The sequence below is a fragment of the Cutaneotrichosporon oleaginosum genome (assembly GCF_008065305.1).
Source record: "Cutaneotrichosporon oleaginosum strain ATCC 20508 chromosome Unknown ATCC20508_contig03, whole genome shotgun sequence".
In the NCBI taxonomy this organism is placed as follows: Eukaryota; Fungi; Basidiomycota; class Tremellomycetes; order Trichosporonales; family Trichosporonaceae; genus Cutaneotrichosporon; species Cutaneotrichosporon oleaginosum.
Window position 1 is genome coordinate 2885881 of NW_027072172.1, and position 26155 is coordinate 2912035.

General features: G+C 60.9%; 7 protein-coding genes across 7 annotated transcripts; 3 read left to right on the plus strand and 4 right to left on the minus strand.

The window, feature by feature from the left end:
* Positions 1-54: 54 nt before the first annotated feature.
* Positions 55-3197, plus strand: COLE_04344 (uncharacterized protein; the record flags this gene model as incomplete). Its single annotated transcript, XM_065626340.1, has 5 exons — positions 55-236; positions 1623-1814; positions 1868-2190; positions 2226-2638; positions 2829-3197. 5 exons carry the CDS (start codon positions 55-57, stop codon positions 3195-3197), a joined length of 1479 nt encoding a protein of 492 aa, XP_065482421.1.
* Positions 3198-9916: 6719 nt separating this feature from the next.
* COLE_04345 (uncharacterized protein) lies at positions 9917-11603 on the plus strand (the record flags this gene model as incomplete). Its single annotated transcript, XM_018426906.2, has 9 exons — positions 9917-10272; positions 10327-10396; positions 10453-10529; positions 10574-10680; positions 10721-10866; positions 11085-11140; positions 11251-11325; positions 11380-11461; positions 11541-11603. The coding sequence occupies 9 exons, from the start codon at positions 9917-9919 to the stop codon at positions 11601-11603; spliced, it is 1032 nt and encodes a 343-aa protein (XP_018276568.1).
* Positions 11604-16321: 4718 nt separating this feature from the next.
* COLE_04346 (uncharacterized protein) lies at positions 16322-18201 on the minus strand (the record flags this gene model as incomplete). The annotated part of the gene is made up of 5 exons (XM_018424048.2): positions 16322-16384; positions 16431-17060; positions 17099-17398; positions 17457-17565; positions 17633-18201. 5 exons carry the CDS (start codon positions 18199-18201, stop codon positions 16322-16324), a joined length of 1671 nt encoding a protein of 556 aa, XP_018276569.1.
* A 1488-nt stretch (positions 18202-19689) lies between these two features.
* COLE_04347 (uncharacterized protein) lies at positions 19690-20632 on the minus strand (the record flags this gene model as incomplete). Its single annotated transcript, XM_018420496.1, has 4 exons — positions 19690-19752; positions 19794-19990; positions 20024-20256; positions 20460-20632. The coding sequence occupies 4 exons, from the start codon at positions 20630-20632 to the stop codon at positions 19690-19692; spliced, it is 666 nt and encodes a 221-aa protein (XP_018276570.1).
* A 153-nt stretch (positions 20633-20785) lies between these two features.
* COLE_04348 (uncharacterized protein) lies at positions 20786-21858 on the plus strand (the record flags this gene model as incomplete). The annotated part of the gene is made up of 3 exons (XM_018424049.2): positions 20786-21039; positions 21071-21201; positions 21257-21858. The coding sequence occupies 3 exons, from the start codon at positions 20786-20788 to the stop codon at positions 21856-21858; spliced, it is 987 nt and encodes a 328-aa protein (XP_018276571.1).
* A 148-nt stretch (positions 21859-22006) lies between these two features.
* Positions 22007-24024, minus strand: COLE_04349 (uncharacterized protein; the record flags this gene model as incomplete). Its single annotated transcript, XM_018421509.2, has 5 exons — positions 22007-22387; positions 22424-23472; positions 23505-23577; positions 23611-23855; positions 23889-24024. 5 exons carry the CDS (start codon positions 24022-24024, stop codon positions 22007-22009), a joined length of 1884 nt encoding a protein of 627 aa, XP_018276572.2.
* Positions 24025-24346: 322 nt separating this feature from the next.
* COLE_04350 (uncharacterized protein) lies at positions 24347-26118 on the minus strand (the record flags this gene model as incomplete). Its single annotated transcript, XM_018419674.2, has 3 exons — positions 24347-24956; positions 24989-25877; positions 25914-26118. 3 exons carry the CDS (start codon positions 26116-26118, stop codon positions 24347-24349), a joined length of 1704 nt encoding a protein of 567 aa, XP_018276573.1.
* Between the last annotated feature and the right edge of the window lie 37 nt (positions 26119-26155).

Sequence of the window (26155 nt, forward strand, 5' to 3'; positions counted from 1 at the left end):
CTTCCCTCCTGCCCTCTTCCCCTTCGTCTCGTCCCCGCTCGCCGCCCCCCTTCCATGCCCATCGAAACAACGACCATCGGCGGCCCCGCCGGCCTGTCCGTCCTCCGACTCATCAACGGCCTCTGGCACCTCGCAGACGGCCACGGTCGCCCTGTTGACGCGAACGCCGCGGCGGCGGCGGCGCGGGGGTACGTCGACGCGGGGCTCGGCGCGTTCGACTGTGCGGATCGTGAGTGTTGCGGCCGAAGGTGGGGACGAGGCGAGAATGTGCCGGCGACCAGAGCCCGAGGGGCGAAAGTGGCTTACAGCCCACACTTTGCGCGCCGTCGGATGGCCGAGAGGTCGAAGTGGGGTCATCATGGCATTCGTGCGGTGCTGTGGACGCGCAGAAGGCGGCGGCGCTGCCGGTGCACGTTGTGCTGGGATCGGTGTGGGTAGAGGCGGTCGGGTGTTGGCCAGCGGCGAGGGCCCCGTTACGGGGCGCCGTTGGCTGGGTACCCTGGCAGAGAGTTAGGAAACAGACGAGTATGAGGAGAGAGGAGCCGGAAACGCACGGATGACCTAGAATGGCAAGCGAGTCAGACGAGCGTGAATGGGCCGTCGACTACGAGCCCTCGCCTTCGCCTTCGCCTGGACAGCACGGATTGAGTTCCCGCTATGTCGCTGCTGTATCTCTCCTCCGTGCTTGCGCGCGGCGCGGACAGCGTGGGAGCGCCGGGCGGCAGCCAGCCTTCTGTGTGGACGGATTGGAGGACAGAGAGACGGCCCGTCGCTAACCGCAGATTACGGTGTGAGTTCTCATGCCATGTTCTCGATCTGTGTCGCACGACTGGCATGGTTCCAAACGATGCTTTGTCTCCAAGGCGTTGCTGGCTACCTTCAGCCATGCCCCGCTACGCCGCTGATGCGGCGTAGCGGCGAGCGATGCCGTCTCTTCGTCCCCGCGTGACCGCCTTGGGACCTTGCCTGCCGACTCGGCAGTCGGCAACCGTGTCCACCAGCCCAAGCTTCTATTCCCAGCAACACTACACACGTGCTTGAGATTCGTCAGGTGAGAGGCGAGTTTTGGGACCTGCCTAGTACGCAGGCACCCACGCGAAGGCACGCGACTGGAACGCCCAGCCGTCACTCTGCTTCGTTGTTGCACGTGCTGCTTATACCACGGTGTGTCAGCGCCGCAGACGAACTTTTAAGCATAAGGTGCGGCGGCCACGGAGGCGAGTATGACCTGCCGCCCATTGCCGCACGTCGTGCCCACTATCGTGCCCGGCGACGGTGTAGCTGTTCTGCAGCCTGCGGACCTGCCGGTCGCACTACTGCCAGCCCTACCGCTGCGTCCTCTCGCCATGCCACCTTCTCTCCTCGCAGGTCGTGGTGTGTCTTCTGGTCCGCGGACGGCGTCATCTCCCTCGATCGACGGGGAACCTCTCTGGCCTCGGGTCAGGAGTATGACAACGTGTACCGAGCGGTTTACGCCGGCTCACTTGCCGGATACACCTCTGCCGCAGAGGCTCACGGCGTCCGAGCTCTGCTGATGGACCTGGTTATCACGATACTGACACTGTCCCGCCTCATTACTGCTTGCAGCCTAACACGTCCTGCAGCTCACTTGGCTGACCCAAGCCCGCCGAGGAAATCGTAGGCGCTGCGCGCACCCCCGGCCTGACCGCTTTCACCAAATGGTGCCCAGCGCCCGGCGTGACTGGCGCCGCTGCGTGTGCTGAGGCTGTCGAGCGTGCTTGTGCACGCATGCGCACGGACGCCATTGATCTGCTTCAGTATCATGTGTGGCGGTACGACGACGTCAAGTACATGTGCGTCGGACAGAGGCTGCCCACTTCCAGCTCCCCGACTCAGCTGACGGCAGCGACAACCTGCATCATCTGTCCCTCCTCCAGGAGGCAGGGAAGATCAAACACCTCGGCCTCACCAATGTCGACCTTCGGCATCTGCGCATGCTGCACAGCTCGGGATTCCGCATCGCGTCGAACGAAGTGTCGGTAAGCGTATTGGACACACGCGCGCGGCGCATGGGCGAGTGGGCAGAGCAGCACGGCGTCGCCCTCCTCGCGTATGGCACGCTTCTCGGCGGCTTCATCTCGGACAAGTGGTTGGGCAAGCCGGAGCCCAGGGAGGAAGAGCTCACGAACTGGGGGTTGAAGAAGTACAAGCGCTTCATTGATGTTGCGGGTGATTGGTACATATTGGCGAGGAGCTGACCGTAGGCGGCTGGGCACCATTTCAGGCGCTGCTCCAGGCGCTCACCAAAATTGCGGCCAAGCACACTGTGCCCATCTCGGCCGTGGCAATTCGGTATGCGCTGCAGCAGCCGGGTGTGGCGGCCGTGGTGATCGGCGCACGCCTCGACGCCAGCAACATCGACGCGAACAAGGTGGTCTTCACATTTGTCCTCGACGCGGAGGACCTCGCCGCAATTCTGGCTGCGCAGGACGCTCTTACCCCTCTTCCCGGGGACTGCGGCGACGAGTACCGGTACCCTCCTTTCCTCACGGCGTCTGGGGATCTGAGCCACCACTTGGCGGACGATGAGCGCGCCCAGCGCGAAGAGGTAGAACGCGTCGCTGCCGCGGACGGCCGCATAGAAGTATCTTCAGGATCCCCGTACGAGCCCATCGCTGTGAGTATGATTTTACGCGTAAATCTAGACCCAGATGACGAGCTCGGTGATGCGCCCTCAAGACCGAGGTGGGGCCTGGCCCAGCATTCCACAATGGGCTCGCTTGTCGTTTGGCTGCGTCCCTGTGGCCCTTTCGCACGCCCTTCTTCGCTTGCATTGTTCTGGCACTCGTTACGCACGCTCACACCAGGGATATTGTCGCGGCGTACGTACAGGCGACACGTTTGCGATAGCAGGTACGACGACGCGCGCGCTGCCGTCTGGGCACGGGCTCGTAGGCGTCAGTGCGGCCGAGCAGGCGACGCACGCGTTCGACATTATCGCGGGCGCGGTGCGCGCCCTCGGCGCCTCCATGGCGGACGTGACGCGCACACGCGTCCTCCTCTCCTCGGTCGAGGGGTGGGAGGACGTGGTGCGCGTACACGGCGCCGTGTTTGGGCCGACGGGCGCGCGGCCCGTCAACACGACTGTGGGCGGGACGACGTTTATCGGCGAAGGCATCCTCATCGAGATCGAGGCCGAGGGGCGTGTCACTTCTGGCCCACGCCTACTCTTGTAATTGCCAGTGACAGTGCCACAGGCTACTGGGTGCAGTTTCTTGTTTCCGTCTGGTCGGGGAAGCTGAAAGCTGGAAATTGGATTCAGGGTCAGGCCCCGCCCAACCGTGGCAGTGTTTGCTCGTGGCAGCGTGGCGGCTGCATGTTTGTGGCATGACGTCGAGATTAAGGGACATTTTCGAGATTACGGCACGTGTCTGCCCATCCTGATGGGAGGGTAATCCCCGAGCGCGCCACGGCACCGGCGCACACTCTTTGGAAACTTGGCCGAAAAAGTTAGGAAAATTGTCTAAGGAACACTGGCGTGTTCCGACAGGCCGAGAGGCCGAGCCGACAGTCGCCGTCGGAGCTAGCCTTGACTTCTGGTGGTGAACCACCCTGCTCCGTCGGGGTGGCTGTACGGGCTCCCGGAAATGACCCGCCATCCAAAGCACTAGCATCAACGGCATCAGTGAACAGCCTCGCATACATCCCTGCACTACTACATGGACACATGCCGTATCGCTTCCGCATATTGGGAGTATGGGGACCAGGGCGAGCCAACAGACAATATGACAACATGCATCCTTTCCCTTGCGCTCCACCAAACCCTCAACTCTTTTTACAAAGTCCACTCCAAGTCGCGGCCCATTCTCTCCCTTCCCCAATCTGGACCGTCCGCCGGGGAAGGGTCGGGGAGAGCCAGGGAGGTGTACCATTTGCCTGGGCTTGGATGCCGCTTCAAGCAGGCAGCTGAGGCACAGCATGACCAAGCTTCCGTCCTCGGTCCGCAGACTGCGGACCGGCGACATCCGCCTCAGCCCGAGGGATGTCGTTGGCCACGTACGGCCGCAATTGAATCTGCTGATGGAAAACGCGGCATCAGGCCGAGGATCCCCGAGCGCGTCGCTGACCGAGCGAATCGCTCACTGCGTGCGACTCACGTACGAGCCGGGACCTGCGGACACACGCCGGTCAACCGACTGCAGAAGCCCCGGGTCACCAACGCAAAGGGGCGTTGCTAACGTCGTAGTCCTCACAACGTCATCTACTCACGCCGACTCCATTGTTCTCCGGTAAAGAGTTGGTCGTGCAGGACGGCGATGTTACAATCACCGCGTGGTGCGGAGGCGTCGACGCGCCCTCGGCACCGTCCCGCTAGGAGGTCCGGCATGTTTCGAGCACACATTGCTTTCGGGATCGTCGGACAAGTCGACTGACGCGCCTCGGAGGGCAAGTCTCAGTACGCCCTGTTTCAGAGCTTGAGCCGAACTCGGGCAAGCCCATCGCCCGGACCCGCCGTTGTGGATTGCGGCGTGCGGAAAGTGCGGAGTGCGAAGATGAGTATGCAAAAACGTCGCTACCGTCAATCGGAGCAGGCGTCGCGCGAACACGCCCTGGCATGCATGGCAACTCGAAGGCGCACACTGTCGGGCCTTGGGCCGTCGAGCGGGCGTGCTGAACAATTGTACAAGCTTTAGGCCTCAGGGCCAGGGACGGCGCAACACTTATGCTAGAGTTCGAAACGCGGCAAGTGTTCGCGCACTAGTCCGTGCGACCGACCGACCGCCCAACCGTGCGGAATTGCGACTGGGACTTGGGAATGGCACCCGTCGGGCATGGTTGACGGGGGCGAATGTCGGGCAGCCAGGAACACTCCCCGCTTGCCGTGGAATGGATGATTACACTGTCAACATGACGCACTGCCCACCCCAGTCCGGAGCAGGGTACCAGACCCAAAGACGTGATGCATGCACTAATGTTGTCGAATGGCGGGCTCCGAGTCCCGCAGAACCCTGGTGTTTGGCAAGGGATGTCACCAGGATCTGCGCGTGGCTGAACACGCGCCGTCGAAAGTTTGGACAGTTGGCTGGAAGCAGGGTTCGGGGGTTCCCAACATTAGAATTTGTGCGTGGGGCGGGAAGTGGACTCGCTTCAGAGGGTTTTAGGGGAGAGCGGAGGGCAATGAACTTCGGGCCAAGAGCCGCGAACGGTTGCCTGGCCGCAGAAAATCAAACCCATCAGGCAATTTGCACGACGTACGAGTGGGGCGATAGCCACGGCTGCGGGGAGTAATGCGACGGGGTGTCACGGGTAACCGCAGCGGATGGAGCGGGTGTGTCATATTCAGCGTGTGACTGGAGGGTTTGGAGGTGCGGAAAGGGAGCAAGGGCAAGAGGCGTGAGTCAAAGTGCATGATGGTTGATGGATACCTGAGGAGTGGATCTCACATCGACACCAGGAGATCTCGGGCGGGTGGGGAGAAGCGAAGTGGGCGACAGGTGAGGATGGATTTACGTCAGTGCATGGGTCTACATGAATTGACCCGTTCTGGGGATCAGATGCCTGCTCGCACGGGATGCACCCGAAGGAGACTATGGCCCGAAGAAGAGTGCGTCGGGGAGTTGCCCAACGACGACGGCGATTGATGAGGTTGGGACGTCGACGTCGACGCCCATGCACGTCTTCAAGCACGCCTCACAACACTCCGCTCAGGTACAATCAGGGCTTCGCGTGGACAGCAGCGGTTCCTGGCAATATTGGAAGATGTTGATCCCCATTTAGTATTAGCATGGTTGTATTGAAACACTAGGATTAGCATATTTTATTAAGGGGCTTGTGTTGTGGTCGATCCAGTTTGATCTACGGTGTGTAAACCCCCGGAACTCGCACTCAGAAGTGATCGCCGGATCGCCAGTCCACACAGAGTTTCAAGTTTGACAGGCAGGGGGGGCCGAGGCCAGACACTCACACACATGCGCCCCTCACACATGCGCCCTCTGTGCCGAGGCTGGGCCCAGACGCGTGACTGCGGGCGATCCATCCGATCACCGCCGTTCGAACGTTCTCGCTGAATTCTTCTGCCGTATGCATAGAAGCATGACAGTGTGGCTGCGTGGCTGGTACACATAGTACTGTACATAGTGCCCGGCCGCACGGCAACCCGGTAATGGCGGCGTTAGAACACCAGTACATCAGTTGAGCAGAGACCATCTCGAACAACTCCCATGAGTCATCTGATGGGCCGTGAGCCGTAGGTCAAAGTCGAGATTCGGCCGGGTCTCACAGACCGCCAGGCCTGATCCGAGTGGGCTCGCGTGTGTCTGCAATCGACCAAGAGGCGGTGATGTCTTGGCTCTTGCTCGATTCCTGCTCCTGTCCTGGTCCTGCCCTCCAAGGTGCAGCGGGCTGCGGTCATGTGGTAACAGGGAATTGCTCACGTCGAGCCGTCGAGCGGTGTGTTCCTTTATCCTTTTTACCCTCCGTCCCTCACCCACTGTCGATCTCTGGTCCCTGTCGCTCATCCGCAGATCCCCCTGATGGGACACTGGCGATCCCTTCTCCTCATTTTCCTTCCTCCTCGTGCTTCCTCTTCCCCTCTCCCTCTTCCTCCCAGCATCCTCCCCTCTCCCTCTGTTCCGCCCCACTACACACCACCGCTCTACAGTGCAGCTGCTGGCTAAACTGTCCTCTCCACTGTGTCCGCTGCCACATTTCCGCCTCATCTCTCCGGCCTGGCCCCAAGCAGGCCGCAGGTCGCTCGAGACCAGCCCACTGGTTTATCCCCGCCGGCCTGCTTTCACTCGCCGGAGTGTATTCAATGGGTCAGCAACACTCCCCCACTCAGTTCTTCCTCCCCCACTCAGTAATAGATCTCCGAGGTTGCTATGTGCGATGAAACCTTTTTCGTGCCGCTGGGCAACGTGGCGGAAGAGGAGTCGAGTGAGAGCAGGGGCTGAGGAGGCTCAGAGTGGACATGGTGCTGCTTCCGACACTCCGGTCTCCGAAGTGGTCGGATGGAGAGTACAGCAGGTTGTTACCTGGCCTGTGGACGTGGGCGTGGCCACCTGCGCACTGTCTGTACGCCGCACCCCGACAAAGAGTGAGGCGAGAGAGAGAAACCGGAGCGAACGAGGTAGTCGTCGATTTGTAAGTTGCCCTGGAGGTTAGGACCCATCTGGCCCTCGCAGCCCCTAACCCTGTTCCCCGCGTTCCCTTGATTCTCTGCGTCCCTGTTTCCCTCGTTCCTTCTTTTCCTTATGCCCTGACCACCTCCTCCTCGAACCCTGATCAAGCAGTAGGACTTGGCCGATGCCCTGACAAGCATGGCAAGGCGACCTACTTTACCCTGGCCCGGGCGGACAGTCGTCATACGCGCACTCTTTCTCTCACTCGCTGCTCTCCTCCTCGGCTCGCTCCCCGAGCCTCTCTCCTCTTTCCCCTCCCCCCGATGCTCAGAAGTGTTGTGGTAAAGCCACGCAAGGAAGTGTGGATGGAAGCCGTTGCGGTTTGTGGGTGTCAGGCTTACCTCGACGACTGCAGTTTGGTTGTCAGTTGCCAGTCCTTCCATTCCCCCTCTTGCATCCACTCTGATTGTCGACCATCTGGACATCTATCAACACCAGTCGACCATCTCAGTTTGGGTCAAGGACCCAGCCAACAACTCTGGGCCGCCCGCCCATCTTCGTCATCATCACCTTGCATATCCCTCATTCCTCGAGATACACGTCCTCGCAACTTTGGGACAGCAGGACTTGCGCCTCCCACTTGCACGTTCCACACGCCACAACGCCTCCCGCCCCTCTCTTTCTTTCTCTCTCTCTCTCTCTCTCTCTCTCTGCACGATCTCTGCACGACACACCTCGGTCTTCCCTTGACACTCAAACTCTGTCTGGCGCACCCACCCCACCCGCACGGATCTCTCCAATACCCACTACCACCTCACCTCACCTCACTTCCTCATCCTCCCTCTCTCTTTCTTGCTCCCACACACACCCGTCCTTGCACCTCGCTCAACATCGCTGGCTCACACCTGTCGCAATCTCCCAGCACCCATACCCCACCACGATACACCTCACCACACACCCAACGCACCTTGCCTTTCCGTTCTTACTCTCTGCAACACCCAAACACCACAGCAACGCCTCTTCGGACGTGCCTCGAGAAATCCCGCTCGCTCGCTTGTCCGCACTCGCTTCCACCCTACCGGCGTTGCCTTGCGTATCCGTCCCGACTACATTGCTTGTTCTGTTCACTTGGAGACAGAGCCAGAGAATTGGGCTTGTCAGGCATTTCTAGGACGTAGACGGACTGGATTGTTGGTGTGAACTGTTCGGCAAGCATCCCCCCAACTCGCCCCGGCTGCCAAGTTTGTCTCCGGTGGCTCTTGCGCTCTTGCTCAGTTGAAACAAGTTTGGGATACCCGTTGGATCCAAGCCCCCCCGCGCTCCGATCCTCATCTCCCTGCACGTTCCCTCGCTTCCCTCAAGGACGCAAGCCGATCAAGCTGTGGGTTGCAATCTCGCAATCTCAAACGGCACCGCACGACACACCGGTGACCTAACTCGGACGTCACCACGGAACATTCTCCGTTACATATCCAATCAATCCTCAATACTCCGCTCGCTCTCCCTTGCTCTTACACCTCTTGCTTTCGCTTTCTCTCTCTCTCTCTCTCTCCCCCTCTCCCTCTCACATCCTCGCCCCATCATCGTCCGTCACGCCGTCTCCCATCATCATCATATCACAATAACCCTCTCCCTGGGCTCCTCGGGGACTTCAACACACGATAAGTTCGACCAGGTGCCACAAGGATACATTGGTTGCAACTGGGCTTGATCCCTTATCAGCGACGCATCACAGCCGAGTGACTGTTGCATGCAAAGCAAGCAGACCTTGCCTGCAGTAGTGGCCGGTCCACACACGAACGCTGGGTTGTAATTTTATGTTATTCATGGTGAGTCGTCGTGACATTCCTCCCCCCTCCCCAAATACAATATTTGTGGCATCGGCACTTAACACGCCCTCCACAGCCCGCATAACGGCTACTTGTCGCAAAAGTCATGCAATGACAGCGACCCCACGAGCGTCTTATCCGAGACTATCTTCTGGCTCCTCGTCCATACCCTCAGAAGAAGCGTCGACCTCGACTGCACTATCTCAGCGCCGCTGCGACCGACCTCATTCTCACACATCTGCCACAGACACGATTCTACCACCCTTGGCTCCCACTCGAAGACACACATCCGGGGCGTACCCCGTCGGTCCGCCCTCGCCCCCGCCACTCTCGCCCCCATCCCGTCATCCCCATCCCCAGCGGCACTCGCTCTCACCTCTTTCTCAACTACTCTCCCAACACCACCACTCGTACCACCCGAGCGACCAACCCCATCACCCTTCGTCGCTGGGACCTAACCCGAGAAAGCGTCCAGCGTACGGCGACGAAGATATTCACCCCTCGGACGCGCGAGGGCGCCACAGTCGGCCGGCCTTGAACCACCAAGACCACACCGCTCCCAGGCGAACATCCTCCCTCCCAACACCTTCTGCGATGGAGCGTGACCGCGATCCTACGCGTTCAGCCCATCGGCGAGAGGAGGAACGGTATCGCTATTCTCAAGCGGGGCCTAGCCGGGCCGGCTACGACTACGAGTATCGTCACGCTCCCCCGCCCACACCACGCCCTCCGCACCCGGCATCCTATGCTGCGGGTTCGCAGCCTCCTCTCGCACCCGACCACTCACCGCCCCATCCTCACTGGGGTGGTCCAGCGGGGAGCGCACCCAGCGCACCTCGTCACCCTAATGCGCAGGTTCACACATACCCACCACCAAGCACCTACGCCTACCCATATCCTTATCCACCACCTGCCCATGCAGAGCACCCCCCACCGAGCGGGTGGTCGCAATGGGGGCCCTCTTATGGTGGGCCTTCCTATCCGACTTCGGGAGGAGCTTCACGCATGCACTCGAACCCCTCGCTTCGCCCCCACACGTCACCGCCTCTCCCAGCCTCACCGTCACAGATCCAGCGGGCGCCACCTCCACCACCTGCGTCTGCTCCGTCCCCTCCGCGCGATGAAAGCTCATCGCCGTCAGGAGCAGGATATTTGCCGGGCTTTCAGCCGGACTACGATAGGACGCGCACAACTCGCCGCCCAAGCTCTGCCGAGGCGGACAGCAGTACGGGTGCGGCATCTGCGGTATATGGAAGTTCCGTCCGCCCCCCGCCGACTGAGGCTTATCTGATCCTGCGTCCGCATCGCGTCCCGAGAGGAGGCTGGCAGGGCGGGCAACAGCTCGCCGATTCGTCGGGATGGTACGTCCGAGGCACTCGAGTCTATATCGGAGTTTCAGACATTAACATACCCAGGACGTACAACCTCGACGTACTTCAAAGCCCCGAACGAGGCAAGGCACTGGGCGTCGAGGCTCTCCGGAGAGTGCGTTGCTTGCGTTGCTTGGGCCATCCGATTTTTGCGTTGCTGACGCAGTACAGGGCTGGCCTCCTCTCACACCGCCCCTCATCATACAGCTGCACGTCCGAAATGAGAAGGGCGAAGAGGTGGAGACGGAGTACGTTGCACCTTTCGTGGATCTCGATAGGAACTGACCTGCAGTAACGCCACACTTGCTCGGCGACTGGTTCACCTGACCATGAGTGTCGAGCTGGTTTCTCCTGACGGCACTGAGGCTCGCTCCATGATGCGTGTGCGACCACCAAGTCGTAAGTGTCACGCCTCAGCTCTGAATATCTGACATCGTAGCTCGTGGCACAGTGCAGCCGTACTACCCCACTTCCGCTCCTCCACCGTACTCGGTTCAGCGCACGCTTCTGGGATCATCCGTCCGAACACCGCAAGTCTTAACGCGCGAGGGGCGGAAGGGTCTTTACTTCATTTTCCAGGACTTGGTGAGTGCTATAATCACCGAGCGTGCGGAGAGTTTGGCATCCGCGTTAGTTGGTGGGGCCGGAGATCCAGCGCCACCTCCCAACGAGGTTGCAGTCCCTGCTCGTTGCACTTCGTCCACCATCTATCGTAGTCCAGCCCTATCCGCAGAGTTGGAGCCGTCGGGGGTTACCCTTCGGCAAGCCCATGACCCATGTGTCGAGCGTCGCTGACCACTCAGATTGTGCGACCCGAGGGGCGGTATAGTCTGGAAGGCAAGATTTTGGATCTCGCAGGGTGCGTGGGACTTTGGACCTGGCGGATGGTACCTGGCCCTGTCCTTGCGCTTGTTGCCATGTGCCATCAGGAACCAGCCTAATTAACGATGGGTGCTGACGATGCCACAGTCCACCTCACATCGGCACTTCCATTGGCGTCACGCATCCGTTGACCTATTGCCGCACCAAGCCTTTCGATGTCATGTGAGCGCCGCGACGCCAGGCGCCTTGGTGTCACACATGAAGCTGACGCTGTAGCATACCGCAAGAGTTCCCTGGTCCGGTTGCCATCACGCCCCTCTCCACAGAGTTTCTGCGCCAGGGCGAGCGGCACTTGGGGGTGAGTGAGCGGCCGAACGTGCTCCGTGTTGAGCGGGGATGTCTCCCAGGTCCAAGTATCGAAATGCTGACCCCTGCAGCGCCGCCCGCGTAATGAAGATGGCGAGACTGATGAGGCGGAAGACGCAGCTCACAACGAGTGAGGGCGCATGACGAGTCTCGATCGCATTTTGCCAAGCGGCAGAGTGTGCACATCAACGTGCGCATTCCCCCGATCGCCGGCCAATTGACGAGACATGGTGGACGCATTCGTACACAAGCAACACGAAAATACGACCCGGGGAAGACGCGCGGAAGCATCTGCATAGAAATAGAGGAAACGGCCTGCCACAAGCAGCCTCAGCCCTTGTGGACAGGCCGACTGTAGCTCTCGGCATTAACATCTATGGGCATTTACTACTCATTTGGCGCATGCATAATGTACACTGCTTCGCTCTGGGCCGGGGGCTTGTGGCGCGAAGGTCAGCTAGATGGGTGCCACGCCAAGGCAATACCGAGGCGTTCTCCGATACAGTCGCACTCCTCCTACACGGCGCCATCGCCATGCCTCGGACGATGTGCGACGAACACCGAGCGCGCTAATTGTGGAATTCATAGATGCTGCTCACCGGGATCTCGGGCATGCCAGAATCCAGGTCAGAAATGCAATTGTTCTTATGCGAGGGAACAGACCTACTGTAAAAAGCTCAACCACTACATGAGGCATATCGATTGAGACAGCCGCGGGCGCCGCTGATGCGCGAGGCCGTGCCAACCGCCGCTGCCTCTTGAACCGCCTTTGAGGTGGCACGCACAAGTTGCATACCCCTGCTGGCGCGCTAACGAGATGTCTCCTTCAATGTTTCCAGGAATCAAAAATACGGGGCATGACCAGCAAATAACGCAAGCCATCAGGCGACCGGCGTTTGCAGGATTAAGGAAGCCCTCGCGCCATTTCACGGTCGGGCTGCTCCGCCTATGAGTGTGTTTCACCCGTGTCTTGGAAGTGAGACATGTGCGACATGTCAGACATGTACGACATGTGAGACACGGGAGGACGGATGCCGAGCGCCACGAAATTCGGCAGGGGAGACAGCCACCTGTTCTATCTTAGCGCGGAGCGAATTGCGCCACATAGAAGCGTCTAGAATTGGGTGATGGCGTATCCGGGAGCTAGTCGACGAGAAGGTCCTTTCCGTGAGAACAGTGGCACGGTGCTTTTGTCGCCGGGCTACTGTCCCAGGGCGACGTGGACAAAGGGCTTGCTCGAAGGAAGAGTGGAGTTCGGCGTGCGTGCATGATGTTGGTCAACGATGCGGGGTGTTAATCACTGCGGAACAGGGCGACGTGGACGCTCGATCGCGGTAAGGCAGGCCGTCACCGGGACCGAGAAGGAAGACGTGCGCCGTGTTGCGGCAGCCGTGAGGTCGCTGTGAAGATCTTGTGGAGCCACAACGGAGAGGATGACAAAGCCACCGACTCTGAATATTTAGAGCTCAGGATAACCGTCCGTCCTCGTGGAAGGCAACCTCTCGCTGTGTCCTCGGTTACGATCGTGCTGAGACACTTGTCTTGGTGCCAGCGACGCAGTATGCAAGGTATGCAGGTCGAAGATAGCACAGGCAAATGCTCGGACGCAGTCCAAGTCGCTTGGAAGGACAGGAGAGTGCCGAGGCCACCTCAGTGGCACTGTCCAAACAAAGCGTCAAATCACACAGATCACCGCCACACCGAGACGCGTCGATTCGAGGCAGTCCGCACAGACTGGAGTGCCACATCCGGCCGGGGTTCACGTAATGGTGCGGGACAGGAGCAGGATGGTGCTACCCGTACGCTCCGCGCAAATAGAGTTTACGTGCCTGGGTGAGTAGCGCGAGTTGCTGCGTCGGAGGAAAGGTTGTTTACGACTTACGACGCCTGTCAACACCGACCCGTCAGCCAGTCGGCTGTGATGCGTCGCCACGGCGGACTCGGCAACCGGGAGCGCAGCGGGGGGGGCTGGTAAGTCCGGCGGGGTTGGTGGAGTGACAGCCATCCGGACGACCCATCCGGCGCTGTTCCTCAGGTGCACATCGGTCTCGGACTAGCTCGACGTGGAAGTAGGGTATTTACTTGAAGTGCTGAAGGCCCAGATAAACCCCCTTGGGAGTAGAGCGAGGCCGAGCGAAGGAGAGTAGGGGCAGAGTTTCTTGAACCTCCGTGGCACACATCGTCGGGACGAACGCAAGACCGCGACCTGCTCACAGAAGGTCCCAACCCGCCATCCATGTGAAGCGCCAATGTGGAATGACGTAGGATGAGGCCGGTGTGATTGAATCTGTACCTGCAGTTAAGTGCTCTCGAGTGGTGAAGTCGTGCGCGCACACCGATCTCAAAGTCGTCCATGTTGTCACGTCCATCATGCTCGGGACTGAAGGCTTCGCTTCCCATGGTCACACCTACATGGCAAACGCGCCAGCAGGAGACGCAACGGATGAAAGCGGTACGCAACGGGCCAGCAGAAGCGTGTCGCTGACATCGAAGGTTGGTGAATGGACACGTGACCATCTGTTTCCCAAAACGAAGGGCCGTCATGGGGCCTGGGAAGAGGTGCGGTCGAGCGACCTTCACATTTTCGCCGGAGAGGTTGGATCACGGAGCAGAAAATGCTCGCGCTGCTGCAGGAGGGGGTGGGATGCGGGTGCCGACGTGCGAGCTTTCGCTAGGCTGCGTGAGTGCGCGAGAGGGAGGCGGGGGTGTAGAAAAGGGCGGTGATAACGGAAGCGGCACATCGAGGGTGGGCGGGGATATCAACTCGACGTTCGTGACGGCGACATGGAGAGGAGGGGGGGTGTGGGACCCATGAAAGCGAAGAAACGCGTCTCGATCTCGCTCACACGAAGTGAGCGAGAATGGTGTCACCGAGCTAGCATGATGGCGCTCGACCTGATTTCTTGGGTCTTGTAGAGCGTGCGAGAGTTGAGGGGGCACATGCTGTCGCTGGGGAGGGCAGTATGAGGGAGCAGCATGCGCGAGTGATTTACAGTGGCACCTCCAGGCGAGGGGTCACCGACGGAGGCATGGCAAGTCTGGTACAGCTCGATCCTTCTCGTGCGTGTAGTCGATGGACTGCCGTCTGCTTAATGAGGCATAGGTCAAGTGACCAAAAGCACCTCAAACCGGCTGGACTGTCATGGCGGTGAACGCAAGGGAACAAGAGCTGGAAACAGAGGGTGTGGGCTAGCGTGGGACTCCGACGCCGCAGCTTGCACAAGCCCGTAAAGCTCACCGAAATAGTTCCCAAGCACCCGAAAATGTCCCCGAGTCGAGAGAGCGTGGGGGGAAATGTTCAGAGAAGAAAAAAACACGGAAGAACGAAGTTGTGGATGGAAGAAGAGCTGAGGCGATGGAGCGCTACGTTGGACATGTGACCGAGGTTAGACACCACTGATCGGCGCACCTGACGCGACAGGAGTCATGCGGATGTCACCTCCCCACACCGAAAGCTGCTGAGAAGCTGGCGGGCCACCGACCACCGTCAGAAAAAGGAAGCTGCATCCGAACATAGGCACGATACCGAAGCGGAAGGCGGAAGGTGCAGGTGTCAGGCTGACATCTCGGTAGGCGTGCCCGGTGCGTGGAGCCACTCGTGAGGGAATTCCCGTATTCCTCCCGTATCCGAGCAGTGGGAACGAGGAACGTTCGCGACGCTCGGACGTGGTCTGGAACAGGGCTGGCGCGCTCCTGCGCCGGTGTTGCGCGTTCCTCGCAGTCGCTTACTGGCCTTACTCGTACTGGCGCCGTGTGCCGAAGCCAGGGAGGCGGCAATGGCCGCGAAGGGCCTTCTGCCGCGTTCGGCAGGGTACGCGACATGCCCAGCGGCAGCTCCGCATGCGGCATAACGGTTCGCGCCGGCACGCCTGCGTGCAGCAACGCGTCGGAGTGACTCGCCAGGATGGTAAATCGCTTCATCGCTCGCGTAGCTGGTTCCACCGTCTGGCACTGCCGGGCATCGCATGACATCGCCAGCACTCTCCGCCGCTCGCCGCCCGCCGCCCGCCGCCCGCCGCCCGGCGCCAGTTCCTGTCCTGCCAAGCAGTCCCGAGTCCGCCATCCGAGTTCGTGCTGATGCAGCGCCGCGTCCCGCGATACCGTACCGCGCCACACCGCACCTCACCGCCGTGCACGCCGTGAGAACAGGGCGCAGAACAAAGCAGTTTCCGGATGGCCCTGAGGGCAATCAGGCACAGGATCAACAGGGGACGCGCGATCGGGACCTGACCCACACGTCTGGCCCGATGAAACGTCCCTGGGCGTTCGGAACCCCTGTCTTCCCATACGCGACATGGCAGATTACGCCCACTCGTGCAAACCAAAACACGCGTGTGCTGTTCCCACAGTGCCAGTGCCACATCCAATGCGGGTCAGCAGCCGTCGTAGCTGCGTCGTAGCTGCGTCTAGCTAGCCAGGGGCTGCCGATCGGCAAATTGTCACCTCTTTTCCTTTGGATCCTGGGTGTCGTAAGATGTGCTCATGTCATCTTGTGGGACGGCTGTGGTGTCGAGTTGTTAGGAAGCGCAATGGTGACAGCGGTGACATCCGCCTGCTCAACTTGAAACAAACACTGCTGCCGAACTCGGCACGGCCTTTTGTCGACCCGCGTTGCGCGTAATAGATATTGGCTTTGGCCGCCTGGCGGTGGCTTGAGGAACCCAAGGCACACGTGCACGCTGATGAGCCCCACAACCTCGCAACCTCGCAACCAAACTTCACACACTGCTTCATACGGCTTCAGACTGCTGACTGAGAAAGGTCTACTAACAATCTCAGACTCTCCACTATAGCTGGCTACCACGAGTGACGACGGGCTGACGCTCCAAGCGTTCAGCTGGCGCTCAGGCTTTTAGGCGTAGTTGGGGCGAGCCTGACCGGGGCCACCGTTCTCGTAGGCGTACTCCTCGGTGTGCTGACGGTCAGCGTCGTCACTCACGCGTGCATGTCATGAAACTCACAGGCAGGTCATTTGCGGGGACAACGTCTGGTCCACCCATGCCGTTGTGGCAGCCGCGGAAGGTGACGCCCTTGAGGGTCTTGAGGCCCTGGATGCCAGTAGCCTTCTCCAGACGGCTGGCGAGATCCTCGGAGACGGCGCGGAAGATGCCAATCTGGCGCTCGATAATCGACTTGTCCTTGACGGTCGACATGTGCTTGGACATGTTCATGACGAGACGCTCCCTCATCTCCTCGTTGAAAACCTTCTCCCACAGCGCGCGGGGCGCGTTGAAGTCCTCTGGGCGAATAGTCGACAGGAAGACGACGGCATTGGAAACAAAGTCGGCGTGCACCTTGTCGGCGTTGACCTTGCGCGGCTGGAACTGGATGGGGTCGGTGGTGGAGAGGAAGTTGGTGCGGCCACCCTGGTTGAAGAAGGCCATGGCACCATCACGCTGGAAGTTGCCCATTGGGTACGCCGTGCGCGGCGCATTGATAGGCAGCTGCTGGTAGTTGACGCCAATGCGGTGGCGGTGGGTGTCGGGGTACGAGAAGAGACGCGACTGCAGCACGGGGTCCTCGGAGGGCTCGATACCAGGCACCAGGTGTGATGGGCTGAACGCAATCTGCTCGACCTCTGAGAAGTAGTTCTTGGCGTGAGTACCGTGCCACCAAAGGAGACGCTTACCTTGGGAGTCTGGTTGAGCGTAATCTTGCCGATCTTGCGAAGAGGGTAGTCCTTGTGAGGCCAAATGTGCGTGAGGTCAAAGACGTTGATACCCTTGGTGGTCCACGCCTCCTCGGCCTGCTTGCGGGTCATGATCTGGGCGCTCATGGTCCAAGAGGGGCAGTCACCCTTCTGGATCGCCTCAATGAGGTCCTTTTGCATGAGGTCGGGCGAAGCGTGCAGAGCCTCCTCGGGGTCGGTCTGGTTCTTCTCGCCCTGGTCCGAGCGGACGTGGAGCTGAGCGTAGACCCAGTCGCCGTCCTGAGACTGTTAGCAAAGGGCAACCATCTCTCTCGAGTGAAACGCCCACCATACTAACCTTGTTGACGAGCTTGAGGGTGTGACCGAAGTAGCTGTTCATGAAGCGGGTACCGTAAGGGATGCCGCGGTCACCGAAGAGGTAAATGACCTGGTGGGCCGACTCGGGGCTTGGGATCAGCAAGGAGCAACTAACATGTTGACGAGAGAGAGAGAAGAGAGAGAGAGAAGACTTACTTGTGGCTCAGGTAGTCCCAGAAGTGGGTAGCATCGTCAACACCACCCAGGTGAGTGGCGGGGTCACGCTTCTGGGTGTGAATGAAGTGGGGGAACTTGGCAGGGTCGCGAAGGAAGAAGACGGGGGTGTTGTTGCCGACATAGTCCCAGTTGCCCTCGGCGGTGCGGAACTTGATGGCGAAGCCACGGGGGTCACGAGCATTGTCGCTCGAGCCGCTCTCGCCACCGACGGTGCTGAAGCGGATGGTCAATGGGCACTTTGTGCCCTTCTTGAAGAGCGAGGCGAGACAGACATCGCTAAAGTCGTCGGTGCACTCCCACTCGCCGTGGGCGCCGGCACCCTTGGCGTGGACGACACGCTCGGGGACGCGCTCGCGGTCAAAGTGGCTGAGAAGGTCGATGAGGTGAAAGTCCTGGAGAAGGAGGGGGCCGTTGGTGCCTGCACGCTGAGCCGTGTAAGGGTGAGCGATGGGAGCGCCGTTGCTGGCGGTGTAGACGACGTTGGGGGAGGTGAGGTCGGCGTCGGCGTTGTAGGCGTCCTCGAGGTCCTTGTAGGCGTTGTTTGACATGGTGGGCGAAGATGGAGCTGTGGAGATTAGAGGGGAGGGGGAGATGAGAAGTGAGTGTGAGAGAAATGGCGAGCATTTAATAGGTGCCCTGGGGGGAAGGTGGTAATGATGGTGGTGGTGGTGGCGGCGGGTGGGATGTGGGAAGATGATGACGAGTGCGAACCCAGGAAATGCGTGAGGCGCAGGAAGCAAGGAGATGGACACATGTGGGTGCAAAGGAGGGCGCGTCACTCACAAGAGGCGTTGAGGCCTCGATGGCTCTCGGATCACGGATCGAGGCGTCAGCTGCCGCTTGCCGGCCGCCGGCCTGCCGCCTTGCCGCATTGCGTTGCCGCGTTGCCGCTATCGGCGCCGCGGCGCAGCGGGGGAGCGGGGGAGCAGTGTGCGGCTGAACCACATAGCGCGAGTGGAGAGAAGCAAACGGTGGATGATCATGACCCGGTGATGACGTCTTGGCTTCTCTGCAGTCACCCAGTTACCCAGTCAGTCCCAGTCCAGTCCAGTCAACCATCATCGGCCACCGGTCATGCGATCATGCGACCCACACACGTTTGCTGAGCAATGTGCATTGCTCTGGTTGGTCGATCCCGAATATCATCTAGTTGCGCAGCCGCCGAGCGCGAGTTGTATGTGTGTGTGTGTGTCAGTATCTATGCGCAATCGGCGTCATACCTCGGTTGATCGGACTCTTTGATGCCTTTGATGACATTTCATCGCCGCGATCGCCGCATTCACCGCGCACCGACGGCCCATCCATCATGTCTTGTATCTTGTTACGTGTGCCCTTCCTATCTGTCGGAGTGTCTCTCTCCTCACGCTTCTTGCTCTAGCCGCCCAAAGGTTGCAGAGCGCAGAGCTGCGTCCATCCTTGCATCCTTGGATCCTTGGGACTCGCCTGCATGCTGAAAGGCAATCCACGTTCAATCCCCGGTGGAGACCACCGAGGAAATTGAAAATGACGGAATGACGTCATGGACTCGACCACCCCCGGAGAATCCAAGGATCATGTGCGTCACTTTCGCCGCCACCAAGCTACTCCCCGCCCAGTATCCGCAATCAGCCTCATCGCGTGGCTCCACGCCACAAAGGACACGTCAGGCGCATCACACCACACCACATCACTGCATTCTTCTACGCCGGGTTGATCTTCTCGTACATCCCCCTGCGCGCCTCCTGCAGCCGCTCGCGCCCACCACGGTAGTAGTACGTGTACGCCCCGACGGGGACGACAACAAAGAGCGCGAGCCCCGCAAAGTACTTCCACGGCGACGAGATCGTGGCGTACTCCTCCTCCTCCTCCTCGTCCGTGACGACCGCAACGTCCGTCTTCGCGGCGTCTGCTCCGTCTTCCTTCTCATAGTCGGGCTGCGCTTCCGCAGCGATGCTCTGGGTATCAAAGCGGGGGTATCAAGTGGAAAGAATTTGCGTTCGAGATTTGCGTTCGTTCGATGGGGGTGCATGCCATGTGTATCAGAATCATTTCTGCGCTCAAAGCTCGAGACGGAAGGGTACCTCGTTGCCCTCATCATCCACGTCGTGCTCAATCTCGAGCTAGAGGTTAGCCTCGCTTCCGAGCTTGCGGAGAAACTCACCTCGCCAGACTTGACAATCACGACGTCGGCCTTGGGGCGGTCGCCCGAGGCCTTGGGGACGTTCTCGATGAGGCGGATAATGTCCATGCCCTCGAGGACGTGGCCGAACACGACGTGCCGGTTGTCGAGCCACGCCGTCTTGACCGTGCAGATGAAGAACTGCGAGCCGTTAGTGTCCTTGCCGGCGTTAGCCATGGCTGCTTGTCAGTAAGTCCCACGGTCGCACGCACAAAGGACACCGGGGCCGGTGTGCTTGAGCTTAAAGTTCTCGTCGGGGAAGCGCTCGCCGTAGATCGACTTGCCGCCACGGCCGTCGCCGCTCGTAAAGTCGCCACCCTGGATCATAAAGTCCTTGATCACGCGGTGGAACTTGGAACCCTCGTAGCCGTAGCCGATCTCCTTGCCGTCCGCGCCGACGCCAGTGCAGAGCGCACGGAAGTTCTCGACGGTCTTGGGGACGGTCCTGGGTGTGAGCTGGCGTGTGATAACGGAGCCCAGGCAATCAAACTCGCAGCCAGACTGCTGATCCCCAGGCGGGTGTCTGAACCTGCACACTCCCCACGAAGGAGCAGAAAAATGTGTTTAGCCTCCACCCTCACTCGTCGCTTCGAGCGTGTGCTTTTGCACGACCGTCTGCCGCAAAGCAGCCCCCCCAACCCCACTCACTTGCCGTAAAGACCCATGACGACGCGGCCGAGCGGCTTGCCATCGTGCTCGATGTCGAAGAAGACCTTGTTGGTAATTACGGGCCCCTTTGCCGCCTCCGCCGAGCCGGCAAAGACGAGGGCGAGGGCGACGAAAAGCGCCGCAAAGAGCGAGAAGACAGACACGCGCGCCATGGTGTGTTGAGTAGACGCAACTCGGTAACTGATGGAGCGCTTGACACGTCGCTTCGCCAAGGGGCGCGGAAGCAAACCCACGCGATCGCTGCACCACGACGCGTCTTGACCTTTGCGGCCCTGGCCCTTGGAAATCAATCACAATCATCGACCATGGACGCGGACCCGCTGTACACCTTCTTCTCGCCCGCCGAGGCCGACGACCCCGACGTGCTCTACACCACGCTCGGCGTGTCCCGCGCGTCGCCGGCCGCGGAGATCGCGAAAGCGTACCGCCGCGCAGCGCTGCGCTGCCACCCGGACAAACACGCGTCCGCGCCACAGGCGGCGCGCGACGCGCTCACCGCGCAGTTCCAGCGTGTGGGATTCGCCTTCGCCGTGCTCTCTGACGCGGCGCGGCGCAAGCGGTACGCCCTGAAACGTTCTCTCTGACGGCAGGTACGACGCGACGGGGCGGACGGACGAGGTTGCGTTCGGCGACGGCGACGGGGGGTGGGACGCGTATTTCGCGGATTTGTTCGACGGCGTCGACCGCAAAGCCCTCGACGAGGATAAGCGCGTCTATCAGGGTGAGGCTGGGCGGGTGTAGACGCGCGGGCGGACGGGCGGGCGGGCTGACGACAGGGAGCGCGGAGGAGATGGCGGACGTGCGCGAGGCGTACGACGAAACGGGCGGCGACTTGGAGGGGATTATGGCGCGCATTCCCCATTCCACGCTCGAGGACGAGGCGCGCCTCGTAGACGCTGTCAAAGGGGAGATTGCGGCGGGACGGCTCAAGCTCACGCGCACATGGACGCGGACGGCCGGCGACAAGGCCGCCGCGAAGAAACGCATGCGCGCGGCGCTGGCCGAGGCCGCCGAGGCCGAGGAGGAGGCCAAGCGCCTCGGCGTGTGGGACGAGTTCTACGGCTCGGGCGCCAAGGGCAAGCGTGCGCGTGACGAGGGCGAGGAGGGCGAGGAGGGCGGGAAGGCCAAAGGGAAGGGCAAGCCAAGCAAGGACGGCGAGGACGAGGACGGCGCGCTCGCGGCCCTCATTCGCGGCCGCCAGAATTCGCGCGCGGCAAACTTTGCCGCGCTCGAGGCCAAGTATGCTGCTAAGGCGAAGAAGGGGCGGAAGAAGGCCGAGGAACCACACCCCGACGAGCTGGATGACGACGCGTTCGCCGCGCTCCAGGCCAAGATGTTTGCCAACAAGGACAAGGGCAAGAAGCGCAAGACGAAGTAGAATTCTCAGATGTGGTGTTGTACAATAGACGCGCAGTTCATGTACGCCCGGCCCACGGCAGGGCGTTGTGCTTACACTGGAGACGAGAGTATCTCTGCTCAACACCCCCTCTGACCCAAACCCGTGCATCATACAACAATGACTCCAACTAAAACGTACTGCGGTCCTGCAAGCGCCAATCGCGCAGCGGGCCCCACCAGCTCCAGCTGGACCCCGCCATCGGCGGGCGGGCGGGCGCGGGCACCTCGTCCCGCGCACGCCGCGACGCACGCGAGCGCTGGCTGTCTCTCCGCCGCGGCTGCTCGTCCGGCACGTCCTCCCACTCGCCGTCGTCGTGCTCGTGCTCGTGCTCGAGCTCGTGCTCGCGAAGCGCCTGCGGCTGCGCCTCGCCTCTGAACGAGCGGTGCGCGACAGAATTGCGCCGGCTCGTGCGCACGCTCCCGCGCGCAGACGTGCGCGCATGCCGCACCATCTCGTCCTCCTCCTCCTCGTCCTCCCCGTCCTCCTCGAGCAGCACGTCCGCGCGCAACTGCCGGTCAGCTTCTTGCAGCCGCCATGTGCTTTCCTGGTGCTCGCGGATGCCAAAGGACCCGAGGCCCCACCCGTCGTCTGCACTCGCCGCCATGTTTGGTACACGGGCGCGCCGCTCCGCTTGCTCGACGGCGCGCCGCCGCGTCGCCTCTTCGTGCGCCTTGCGCAGTCGGCGGATGTACACCTGCAACCACGTGGCGGGGTACGCGACGAACTCGGCGACGGAGCGTGGCGCGTGCAACGATGGCGTCCGCGACGTGCTGCTCGTGTCGCTGTTGCTGTTGCTGCTTTGTGGCTGGCGGCCGCCTGATGCGCCAGAATGTTCACTCTGCGCTGGTGGCTCCTCTACGCGCACAGTACCGAGCTCAATCACCTCCCCGGCCACCTCGCCATCCGAAATGCCTTCCTCGACGTCGCGACGAGGCCGCGCGCGGCGCATCCGCACGCGAGCGAGGCTGCCACCGCCCGCACTGCCCTCCGGTGCTCCGGCAGCCGACGCTGCAGAGCCTGGCGCGCTACCAGCTGCGCTTGTCCGCAAGTGGGCTAAACTGGAGGTGAAGCCAACAACAGCGTTTGTGCCCGTCTTGATCGCGCCCGCGACTGTCTGCTGCCGCCGCGGTGGTTCTTCCCCGTTGGCAGTGGCCATGACCTGTCTTGTGTGTGCACGCCGCGCCGCCTTTCGCCGCTTACGCAGCGTTCGCTCCATGATATCTTCGACTTCGCCGATGCCCATGCCCGCGCCGACCCACCACCACCACCCAAGCCACGTCTGCCACAGCACCGCAGCCCAGATGAGGTGCTGCAGCCAGTCGACCAGCTCCTCCTCCTTGACGGCGACGAAGGAGCTTGCCGTCGTGACGAGCGCGAGGCCGAGCGCGCCGGAGCCAAACACCGCTGTGCCGCCGTCGAGGCGCCATGCGCGGCCGCGGTTCACGAAGAAGCCCCAGATAAAGAGCGCGAGCGAGAAAATGACGAGGAGCGTACAGCTAAAGACTGCGCGGATTGCGTCGCCCATGTCGATCACGCGCGAGTGGTTGGAGAGCGTGCAGAAGTAGAGCGCGGAGGACGCGATGGCGAGGGGGCCTGGAGTCAGCGGCCGCAGATGAATGTCTCACCGAGAGCGATGAATATAAGACGCGCCTCGGTGCGTGAGGGATATAGAAGAGTGAGGAACTGGATGTGTGTGATCTTGCATCAGCACGTTCGACTGCGGAGACGTACATTGGCAAGACCGTTGCTGACGGCGAGCAGAGTTTGCCACGCAGCATCCTGAGCCTGGTTCCATTTGGGTTGGGGTACAGGTACGGCGACATAGTCGAGCGTATATGGCCATCGGTCGCCCTTGGCGCCGAGATGGGCCATGATGATGTACACACGGACGATGACGCCAAGCAGTACTGCGATGACGCTCGCCAGCTGGAGGCAGTAATTGAGCGGCGCTAGGGGATAGTGGTATTGTGTAGTAACTTGGGTCAGCGCTGCTCCTTGAGAGGGCGTACAGAGGAGATGGATGAGGAGGATGACGAGGAGTGTGAGGGTAATGCCGGTGAGGAGGATCTGGACGGGGAGCGTGTAGGCGAACGCTGGCTGGAACTCCAGATATGGATCATTAGGAAGGGGCGGTAGGCCCATCATCTTGCCGGACTAGTCGACGTGCTCAAAAGGTGTGTGTTAATGGCCGTGTGCGCATGGCGCTCGAGGTCGAGTAGTGGATGAATGCGACAAGTTGACTGTCGCCATCAACCCGTAGTTGCTGGTCCGTTGGGTGGCAAGCGGAGGCAAATCCCCAAGACCAGAAATAGGCCACCACTGACACAAATGTCTCACTTCTCTCGGCAAATCGGCGGCTCGGTCCTCAGATATGGTGGGAAGCAAGAGAGCAAGCAAGATCCTCGGTGCGTGCGGGCATATCCATCGATTATAAAAAGAGAGAGCGAAAATACGAAGTGGGAAACCCCTATCGAGCAGCAGGCGTGCCGCGCCCATATATAGAACGGCGTGGAACCGACCGCCTGGGTGTCGCAGCGGTAGCCTGGCGGGGCGCACCCATGGTCTGCACCCGTGACAATGCCTCGGCGGACGGATCGCCGGCTTCGGCACTGGCTAGTGCGCGCAACACGCTCATGGGATCGGCGGGAGCGCTGCCTGCCCCAGTAGCTGTCGCGAGCACGGTGACAGTATCTGGAGTGTCCGAATCCGTGGGCGGGAGGGTACTGGTGCCTTCGCGTGCGCGCAAATCCGCCGCCAAAGACGAGAATATGCCGTCGAGGAATTGTTTTGACTGTCGGGCATACTGGTTGGCTCGGTGCGACGCTTGATGCAGGGTGTCGATCTCAAACTCGACTTTGGTGAAGTCGGCGGATGCGCCGATATCGTCTTCCTCCGATGCCAAGACCTCGTCCGCGATTTGCAGCGCGGCCTTGAACCACGCTGATGCTTCGTCCAGCCCATCGATTTCTGGTTCGACTCCTGGGCGGTACTTGGCCTTCAATGCCGCCAAGCCCTCCGACTGCATCGTGTTGGAGCGCGCAGTCACATGGCTCCATGCCAGCTCCTCGTCTTTCATCCTGGGGTCAGCGCCGGGCTTCACGTCACACACTTCTTGATCATGGCATTCTCCTTCTCCTGCGCCTTCCGATTCTCGACATTGCGCGGATGAGGCTTGATCGGCATTGATGACGCAGTTTCGCCTGGTGGCGCAAAGACGTTCGTGTCCACTCGTCCCTGCGCGAGCCTGAAGGAGAAGTCGCCCATGATGTCGCTCAGCAGCTTGTCCACTTGTGCCATGTCCGGTTGTGCTGCTCGTTCTCGCCCCTTCCGATGTGACGTGTCTGTCCGTTCTTCCAACGCTCTCTTGCCACACCATGAGATCAGCCATGCCGACTTTTGTGGCTCTGGCCGTTCTGGCGGCAAGTGCTTGTAGAAGTGCGTATGTGGAATAGACGAGTGCGGGTAGCTCGGCTCGCCCTTGTCGAAGCTGGAACTGCCTCGCCCGCCGCGCATTCCTAACGACGACCGGCGCGACACCTTCTCTCGAAGATTGCGATTGCGGACGATGACGGGCGTGTCTGTCGGTGGGAGGGGGACAATGTGGTCGTTGAGGACCTGATCTGGCCGCATCGACCGTCGTGGCGCGCGATGAGAATTGCTGAATGTCGATGGCCCCGGAGACGGGGGCGGCGCCATGGATGCTCGTGGTTTCGCGATCTTGCGAAAGTTGAGGTTCGGTACTGCCTGCGCTGGCTTCGTATTGAAAAGGTTCTTCGGACGTGGTCTGGAAGACGAGCTCGACTCCTCGCTGTAATCAAACTCTGCTGGTGTACGGGAGCGCGTTCGTTGTGGGGCCGGCGAGGCCCACGCCGCAGCCTTGTCCCGCTGGCGCTGGCTGGCCGTCGCCTTGACACTGGCTGGTGGTGGGGGCAGTGGGACATCCTCCTCGTCTCCGGCATCGGGGGCTGAACGTTGCACCGGCTTCGGTTTAAAGGCCGCTATATGTCAGCATCTAAGAAGATGGCGCCGCTTACTTTGTCGTCCCTTCTGTCTGTCAGCCCGGGAGTGATAGCATGCACTCACCCCTTTTGGCCTTTTCCTCTCAGCGTCTGGAGCTGGTATAGCAGCTTGTTCTGGTGCAGGTCGCTTGCGCAATGTCTGTGAAGCATCGGTGGAGGACAGTCGCGGGGTCTGATGCGATGGATCGCGCGGGGGTCGCGCATCATACTGTGAGGACATAACACTGTCGACGGAGAGGGGTCAGAGGGGTGGCCGT